Raw genomic sequence first — 9,808 nt, 5'->3', positions numbered from 1 at the left:
TATACATATATATAGCTATGCACATATATATATATATACAAGAACAAAGTACAGTATCTCACACAAATATGGATACATATATAAGGATAAAGTCCTCATGACAACAAAGGAAGAAACACTGTTTGTTCCTTTGGTTATTCCAATGTGCAAAATAGCAGATGTGCGAAATCAAATGCTTTTTACATCCTTATGTTTAGATCACTTTATGTTTAGATTCTTCTTCTATCAAGTTTCCCAATGTTGTAGTTTACAAAGGAGTTTTTTTAAGAATTCTCAAAGTCCTTGGGCCACTTCTTCCTTGAAATCATCTCCCATATATATATAAAGACTTAAAATCCATGAAAGAACATATAATATATGTTTGCTGAGCTATTTACCTTTGTACTCATTCCATTTCCAGTAATTGGACAGAGCATTCGGTATTTTTTAATTATTTACTCCAAGGTTTAAAGGTTGCACCACATCCTCTAAACAAGGCCCCTTCAGCTCTCTTAGCAGAAACAGGCCCACAACATCACAAATCAATTGCCATACTCAACTCTAGGGGTGGCATGCCTTTTGTCGGTTTGTCTTGTGATCCAAACCAGACCCACTATGAGTGTTTGTTGCTGATAAGTACATTTTGGTGTTAACATTCCAATCCAAATTTCTCCAGGCAGAGTTCTAAAAGGATTTAGCAAACTCCATATTTTAAGGTTTGAATGATAAAACAGGAAAATCTCTTTCCTCACAAAATACAAGTTAACATACTCATTATCTTTTGTGGCTCTTTTTGAGACTGGACAACCACACATTGTTAAGGGGGAGTTAAGATCAATTCATTTTCTTTGTCAACCCCTAGCTCCACCTTTGTGTTTATCGCTCTATCCTCTGTTTTTAAAGGTTTCGGAAAATAGCTGTTCTTTGGTAGCCATCTTTAGATTTATCAGAAACCATATGTCTGCCGCAGTCATATTATCTTTACATATTTGTGTCATGTCATAGTTTTAGCACATGGTCACAGTTAGTCATAGATAACCAATTAAATCTTGCTAGACAAAGAACATTTCTTGACATAAATCTAAGCATATTTCATTTAAATGTAAATTATAATGGTTGTTAAATGACTTTTAAACTGCAGCACTGTAATGTCAAAGAAAAAGAAAAGCAGAAAAAATGTATTCTCAATGCTAAACTGGTTTCCCTCAAGTACTCAAACCATACAGAGCATTTATTAGACTGTGTAAGTAATTAATTAGACTACATATGTTTGTTTTATTATTTTTGAAAGCAAATATTGTCTCTACAGGGTTAGAATCACAATAGAATAGATAAGTCCTTTATTGTCCCACAGAATTCATATGAAGTAAAGGAATAAAGAATAAGTCCAGGATAAACCAGTTACCCAACACCTCAACCAACTCCACCACAAAAAATATGTTTAAGTTTGGATGCTTAGGTTTTTATAACAAATGAAGTATTTGCAGAAGAGTGTTGAAATTTAACTGAATAAATTCAAATAACCAACTGAAATGTTCAGACCAAGAACAACATTTTTATATTTATTTAAAAGAGTGAAAAAAATCCCAACTACTATAATATCTCCAAGTAGTTTACAAGATATTTATCACATTTTTTTAAATGAAAGCAGCCATTTTTAAATTAATGTGTAGCTGCTGTGGGAGCAACAGCAAAAAGGCCGCTGAGAGGTCGCTCCAAGGCTACAATGGAAAAAAAAATGCTTTCCTCTCATTAGCACTAATTATTACAGGCCTCCAGTGACATGGATTGGAGCAGGTTATCGTTTCAAGCTCTCAGTGGGTAAATCATACATGAGCAAATGGATTTCTGAGCAGGGAAAGAATGGTTACACTGTGGCATAGCGAGCGGGACCAGGACAGGATCGAAAAGGAGATGGTCCACTGGGGAAATCAGACAGGAATACAGGGTTGTGTGAGGGAGTGGTCTCTGTCAAGCTCTGCCGCTTCCTACGGTTACGTCTCTGGTAGCGGAAATTGAATGGTGGACGCCGGGCCAGTAAGGCTCCACTTTCCTCAGAGGACGAATCCAGAGATCCTGCAGTGTGCTGTTGTCGGTTTACTATGCTCTCTTCAGACTCACTGGAAGAAGAGAGGACAGGGGCAGAGGGGTTAACCAGAATTGGGGCCTCTGAAGGGAGGGAGGGTATAGCTGTAGGGTCAAATGGAGCTTGCTGAGTAGCGGAGGAAGTCGAAGGGTGAGAGGGAATGGGCTGCAGGTCATTTACTGGGTCATCAGGCAGAGGTGGAAAGGTTGGGATCACAGGGTCTGTAGGGAGGTCAAGAACCTGCGGTTTCACTGGTTGGACCATGTCAACATTCTGCAGACAAACATAGAACATCTCACTGCAATTACATATAACCAACCTATACTAACATGCAGAAAAAACGGTTAAATCCTATTTAATATATTGAAGCTCCTGTTTTGTAATAGCTACAGCATAAATGAAAATAGACAATCCAACCCTGTTAGGTATTAACTGTAGATTATTCCAGAAACGATTCATTTATATATATATAAGTTACAGACCCTTGCTATTTCCAATTTTGTTTAAAATAAATCATTTTGCGTTAATTTTTTTTCTTTATTTATCCAGTTTGTTCAGATTTGGGTCCTTCACATTTCTTGACCAAGTGAATTAAAACTACAGAAATGTTTTACAATATATTGCCTCATGATGGTGAACTCCAGCAGCAAGGTAAAAGGAAGAATGCAGATGCAAAACTATGAAATCATAGAATTAAGAATTTGAGAATGCATTATGAAAGGAAATTAGCAATATATATATAAAAAAATAAATTATATTTTTTAGATATTCATGCAGTACCTTGCTCACTTAAAAGTGCATTTTCTGGTGCTGAATTTCTTTGCTATTGCTATATTTATGGTAAATTGCTCATGTTTATCTTTATCACTATTTTCTTATTTACATTAAACCGTTAACTGCAGAAAATTGGAACATTGTCTTCAACCGTTTACAATAATATAGAAAAAAAACCTGTTCCTTATTTGTTACCTGTATTTTAAACATTTCACAGGACACCTTGACATCAGGGTAGTTGTTCAAATCTCCATATACAGATCCTGTACAGAACCCTGCAGTCTGAAGGAAAGAAAATAAAAAACTTTATGGCTTGCTTATTCTTAAATTATTATTAGAGCATCAGGATACAGATAAATTCTGTAATGATTCTGAAGTAAAAGAAAAATTCACTGAAGCTTTTGATCAAAGTAAAGATTAAAATACAGAATAACCAAAAGCAACACCAAGGAGCTGGTTATATGAAAACAAAGAAGATGAACACTGAAGCTTTAGTGACGTTATACAGCTTTTCACTTTCAGGAGACTTTTGGGGCATTATGTAGAGTGTAACAGTTTCATTTGATTTATTCAAAAAAAAAACAAAAAAAAAAAAACTCACAAATCCCCCGTCAGGAAAAATAGCAGAATTTTTATTTACCCCAATCTTTTATGTCACTGTAGATGGTGGGTTTTCTTTCATTTTTTTCAGAGTTGTATTTTTGTTTTGACAGTAGATTTTCTGACAGTTTAGGCAAAAAGCTATTTGTTTGTAGCTAGCATGCATGAAAGGTGGCGGTGCGAAAAACAAAATCAACAAAAAAAAAAGTAAAAATTCTGGTAAAAATGCATCAGTTTAACTTATTTTTGGAAAATTGTTAAGTCATTCTCTAAATATTATACAGTGATTGTTTTTCTGAAAAAGTGTTAAGAATTTGGGATTTTTCCTCTGGAAATCATTTAAATGAAAACTAAATAATTTCCTCCTTTTGTTGTACCTAGAAGTATCTCACACAAATATGGACCTTTAAGCTGTATAACAATCTTGCTTTAGTGCAAAACGTCAAATTAAACCTTTCCCAACAGCGTCCTCTCTGGGGAATGGAAAACAACAATTACAACAGTGAATAAACACAAAAACGCTCCACATTAATCTAAGAAATTACTAATGGAGCACCGCTAAGGTGTGTGAACAGGTTAATCCCTGCTGAAGTACCTGTGTGTCTGATTTGAGAGTCAGTCGCTGGCAGGTCCCTCTCTCTGTAAATCCCTCTGTACACTCCTGGACTGTGTACTCCACAAAGATGGCTTTTGTTGGCACATTCTGTGTAATAAAATAATATGACAAACTGCACAAATGCATCCACAAGTACTGCCAGAGGCAGAGCTGTTGTATTTTTATATGTAATTTCTGTAATGACCATCATTGACTATTACCCTTTATTTTTTCTCCCAAAGCTGCACTGCCATTTACTATAAGAGGCAATGTATAAAGATATGGCCTACAAAGAAACAATTTTGCTCTTGCTGTTTTTGCCGAATATAAGCTGGATAAGTCATAAAGGTGTTAAAATCTTCATTGATCCTTTGAAGCCTTGTGCTGCCAGTGTGTCATAGTTATTGCAGAGCCTTAATGGCTTTCTTCTGGCCCAAAGAAGATCAAATGTTCCCTGTAATGTTTGCCCACACACACACACACACACAGATATCCATCTTAAGTGTAGTTTCTCCATAAAGGTAGCATTCAATAAATTTAGGAGCACTGAATTCAGCAACAAAACCTTGTTTTCTGCACAGGATTAACCGCTGCTATACCTGAACTGCAGCTCGTGTGACCTTTTTCACTCCGAGCCCGACACCCAGGGTGGATTGCCTCCTATAGGCCTCCAGAGTGATCCCAGCAGCATTCATGGCGTCTGGGCTGTCTACAGAGAGCAGGACGGGGCAGGTTGGACACGTCTGCTGTAGCTTCTCTGGTGGATCTGCAGCAATAAAATCTTAGCTCAGTTATATTGTTAGATATTAATGGATATGGATATCAATGTTTGCTGTTTTATCAAAAAGTAGAGCCATGCGTTAACACTAATAGAATAAACCACACTACAGGTTTAACAGGGCTGATAAAATCACACACAAAAAAATAAAAAAAATATATATTAAAGGTAAAATTGTGATCATAAAAGGTATATATTGAGATCATGGTGAAATAAATTCTGTTTTTACCACTTTTTTGATTTGTCACAACAGAGAAAATGTTTTTTTTTTATTGTTTGTAATTTTCCTATTTTGTTTCAGAAAAAAAAAAAATTTTTGCTAAATGTGTCATTTAAGTGAAAATGCATACAATCTTCCTATGTACTATTGTTATGATCATTGCAGCCATTTTATTTGGTTACCCGGTGAGCATTACAGCTCCTTTCTCTAATTTGAGCAACAGCGGCAGCTTTAACAACAGTTTATATATTGTATGGATCTTTTTTTTTTATATTTGGCAGAAAGCATTACCTGGCATGAGAGCGCACTCATAGCTGTAGAGATAAGTGAAGCCCTCCGGTGTCTGCAGGATGGTGGTGTTGCAGCTACCTGAGACTTGCTGAAAGGAATACAGAAGACAAGATTTGTTGCTGGCCTATGCTATTCCACAAATACTTTCTAGGGTTGATAAAAAAAGACTTAATTTTATCCTACACAAACTTAGAGAGACTTCAAAGTAAAATATTTTGGATAACCGAAGCCAATAAGGCCATGTAAAAAAAAGCTCTTTGGTGTATATTATCATATATTCCACAGGAAATCATATATAGCAAGTGCATTGGATGAAAATTGTCTTGATTATTCATGACCAACTTTCTTTTAATCGTTCAAAAATGTGATTGAACAGGTTGAATACCGATATTTTAGAAAATAGGGTGCTCAAAGTAATTTCGTGGTCCACTTTAAAGAATGTGAAAGGCTTCAAGGATCAAGAAATCTTTTACAGATCAAAAGATTGATTAAGAATAGTATTAAGTACAATATAAAGTGGAATAAAGGAATTAGAAGCTACACAGCTGGAACGCAGGACAAAGGTAAACTTTTAAGTAGGATACCAACCCTAAAGGTACTATAGGATTGCATAAATCAATGCTTTGGAATGATCTAGTGAAAATTTCTGTTAAAATTAAAATCCACTTTAAGACTTAAAATTCAGTTTTCATAGATATTCCCAATCCACTTTGGATGATCATAAATAATTTAGTAAAATGGTGACAATCCTTATTGGAGCTGTGAAAAAGTATCTGAAAGTAGGGTGCTACACATCCTGATTATTCAGAAATCAAATAGAAAAGAAAAATATCTGAACAGCTCTTCTGTGTTTTCATAACGAGGGTAGCAGTTATTTCTTATACTTCAGAACTCTTTGATGCTGTTTAAATACAGCTTGACCTTCAGGTATTACAATCAGATTTAATTAAATCTTCTACTAGAGTAAGGAAAGGTAGTTAGCTTTTTTGTTTGTTTGAAGTTCACTTTGGCAAACTGTACCAATAAAAGCCCTCAACGTATAACCTAAAATAAATAATGTAAAGAGTCTAAAATCAGTTTATTTTAATAATTATAAATTGACAATAAGAACAAAAGATCAACCATGGAACAGAACAAAAAGTCCAACAAGTTAGGATGTAAAACATAAGTGCAAAGATTTATTTCTGTGCTCTTTAACCGTGTGTGTCCTACTGTTTCCATGAAGGGTCGGACTTCACAACGCTTCCACGGCTTCGGGCTGCCTATGTGACATTTGGTCTCCAGGACATCCAGGTCCAGATAGTACACACTTCCTGCCGGTCCCTGTTATTTACAATACAAATACAAGATAACGATTTTTTTATAATTTTTTTTTTTTTAAGAAAAGCAACATTATCATACAACTTTGGATGGATTTACTGGATGAGTTTCAATTGAGTGCCTAGTTCAGTTAGATGGAAACTCTCCTGCAAAAGAACTTTATACAATATTGATTTGAGCAAAAACCTTGAAAAAAAAGTTTACTTTTAGATTAGAAGGTTAAATTGTGTCAGTTAGATCCATCTCAGAATGTGGCCTAAGATCACAACACAGCAAAAGGATAATAAAGCCATTTTGTTAAGGGGGGGTCTCCTAAATTAACCTGGATATTACTGACAGTACTTTAGACCTATAGGCTCTCTTTTATGAGCTTTTAGAGCAGACGCTTCTCATTTTAGAATATTAAAGGAAGCACTTTCATTTTATTTTAACAGATATTAAAAGTAATATTGGCAACCAATAGTATGGACAGCAAACATCTATTACCTTTTTTTAGTTACTATAGATTCCTTGTTGTTGTTGCTTTTATTTTATTTTATGTTTATCCTATAAATACCAGATTGATTGTAAAAACCTTTTAAGCTCATGTTGATTCCTTCTTCAAACCTTCCCCAAACAGTGTCAAGAAACCACAGCTCCTGTTTTGTTATAGTTACAGCAAAAATACAAATAGACAATTCATCCATGTTAGGTGTTAACTGTAGATTTGTGTTTTGCTGACCTGTGCATGCAAGTAGACATTGGTGATCCGGTTGAGGGCAAACTTGTAGCCCTCGTTGCGATCCTCGTTGATGTAAGTAACTGCTAGGCGAGACAGCTTTTCCACAGCTTTGTCTGTACATGGAATTGGAGAAAGTTCAACAGGCATCAGCAGAAAACCTTCCCCGTTCACATGAAAAGTGTGAAGAGATATGAGAGACATTAGCAAAAGAAACGTGGAGATGTCCATGGTTGCAGAGGTATGGACAAAAAGTGAAGTTTGTTCTACTCTGTTTGCTTAAAACCAGAGAGTGACTTTTGGAATCAAAAGATGACGTCGAAAGGAAGCCAAGGACAATGTTTGTTTGGGAACAGAGCGGCTGATATTTTTGAATGAAGATGTGAGGGGATCTTTTAACCCCTGATGTACAAGAGTGAACTGCTACCAACAAGCAGCTCTCTTTCTAATTCAAGTGTTGAGCAAAAGTTTTTTTTTACATAATGTTTCTTGGTGGAAAAAATGTCCATAGCAGTGTGGCTTATGGGAAAAAGGTGATATTCCCCTAAATATAGTTACTGGATGGGGTACCATGAATTTGTGATACCTGACAGAGTTGTTAATGTTGTGGAAAAATCCTTTCCATCCACGTTTATTCCTACTGGGGTCGCGAGGGGTGCCGGTGCCTATCTCCTCTCTGTCTATGGGCAAGAGATACACACTCACCTAAGGAGAATTTAAAGAATCCAATTAACCTAACAGTCATGTTTTTATAAGGAGGAAGCCAGAGTACCCAGAGAGAACCCATACATGCACCAGGAGAAAATGAAAACTCCATGCAGAAAGACCCGGGATTGGTAATCGAAGCCGGAACCTTATCGCTGCAAGGCAGCAGAGCTACTTACTGCTCCATTGTGAAGCCCATACGTGGAAAAATTGTATCATATGTTTTATTTCCTCTATATCCAACTCTTAACCAGTCCACATGTGATTCATATTAAATGTCATTTCAAAAAAATGTATAATACAATGAGGAAAATTTTAATTATACATGTTATATTCATATTAAATCATATTTAATATGAATCACATGTGGACTGGTTGAGGATTTGCTTGTGTGTTTGCTTGTCTGTACTGTATATATTTGACCTTTTGCACGGGAGCTGCAATGGAAATTTCGTTGAATTCTGTTCAGTGACAATAAATGCTATCTATCTATCTATCTATCTAAAAATCATTGACTCAGTCACTTCATGAGCCAGCCTGGTTCAAATGGAGCTCTAGTATTTAGTTCTGTAGTGCTATTAGTGCACCAGTAGGAGCCACTGTGCACTCACTATGATGTGCTGAGGTATTTCAATTCTGCATGCAATACTGAGTTAAACGATGGCAAACTAAAACTAATCTTGTCATGTTTTATCTCTGAATAAACATTTTCCTAAAAGCAGTCAGACAAACACAAATAATATAACCCTGAAGATTTATGAGAATATTGAAAAAAAAAATCTGAATTTCACTTCTACAAACATTTCTGAAAAAAATGTTAAATCTATTTTGATTTGTATGTATTGTAAATACCATGCTATAATTACGCATTCTCTAATCTTATTCTTTCTGTTTTTGTTTTTTTTTTCCTCATAAATTTAAGCTAAAAAAATGGAGCCAGGCTTGTCTGTCTGCTGTGGGTGTGGTTCTCACTTTGGAACCAGTCAGATTTCACTCCCAGTACTTTCAACAGATCGGTTAATGTCTGTAACAGCAGCTCAGACTCACAGCAGACTGGCAAACACAAACACAGTCTCTCTCTTCGTCAGCCTCTCCCACACACGCATTTGATTCATCACAGTTTGGAGACATAATCACAGAAAGTGCAGCTATTTGATTAAAAATCTATTAGCTTTGAGAAGGGTGCTAACCAGTTTAAATTTACCTTTCTCTTTGTCTGCAATGACTAAAAACCTTTGAAAAATTGTGCTTGCTAGACTCTTCAGTAGTGCAGTCATGCAAAATGCACATCTCCACATAGGTAATAGAAAATCCGCTGTGCATGCAATCTCTATAAAACTAGGACCTTAGCACCAGCAGCTGTAGCATGTTGTGTTTTCATCTAGTGAGCAGTTGGGTGGGGGTTGCATTCACCATATACTGTGAAGTGTTGGATGATTTTGGGTTTGTCGAGTTAATGGTTGATTTGTACATGCACACGCATCAAAGCGAACCTGATAATAGGATACATTTTCTTGGAGGCTGACATCAACTTTTTAATGGGAAAGTCTAGTTTTTGGCAATAAAACAAAACAAAAACAACAAAAGACTGAGAAGGAGAGGTAGTGGAATCCAGCAGGACAAGATGGTGAAGTGGAGAAAGCAAAAGGGTTCCAGCCGAGGTTAGACACTTAAGAACAAAAAGGACAAAGATGGGAGTTAATGAGGTAAAATCCTTAGTTTGAGTAGATTCAAGTTAAATT

The 9,808-nt window shown here is 35.9% G+C and overlaps 1 protein-coding gene across 1 annotated transcript in view; it reads right to left on the bottom strand.

Annotated features, from left to right (window-relative positions):
* LOC107089201 (fetuin-B-like) overlaps positions 1 to 7,592 on the bottom strand; it is a 9,750-nt gene extending 2,158 nt beyond the window's left edge. Inside the window, exons 1-6 of the mRNA XM_015381849.1 lie at positions 7,365 to 7,592; positions 6,536 to 6,646; positions 5,324 to 5,411; positions 4,634 to 4,800; positions 4,035 to 4,142; positions 3,035 to 3,121 (exon numbers count right to left, since the gene is read on the bottom strand). Of these exons, the coding sequence (XP_015237335.1) occupies positions 3,035 to 3,121; positions 4,035 to 4,142; positions 4,634 to 4,800; positions 5,324 to 5,411; positions 6,536 to 6,646; positions 7,365 to 7,592 (789 nt within the window). The remainder of the gene's footprint in view (positions 1 to 3,034; positions 3,122 to 4,034; positions 4,143 to 4,633; positions 4,801 to 5,323; positions 5,412 to 6,535; positions 6,647 to 7,364) is intronic.
* Between the last annotated feature and the right edge of the window lie 2,216 nt (positions 7,593 to 9,808).

Source organism: Cyprinodon variegatus, unplaced genomic scaffold, assembly GCF_000732505.1.
Source record: "Cyprinodon variegatus isolate N-32 unplaced genomic scaffold, C_variegatus-1.0 Scaffold243, whole genome shotgun sequence".
Taxonomy (NCBI): domain Eukaryota; kingdom Metazoa; phylum Chordata; class Actinopteri; order Cyprinodontiformes; family Cyprinodontidae; genus Cyprinodon; species Cyprinodon variegatus.
The sequence above is the reverse complement of the archived record's forward strand: the minus strand, read 5'-3'. Positions and strand labels throughout refer to the sequence as shown.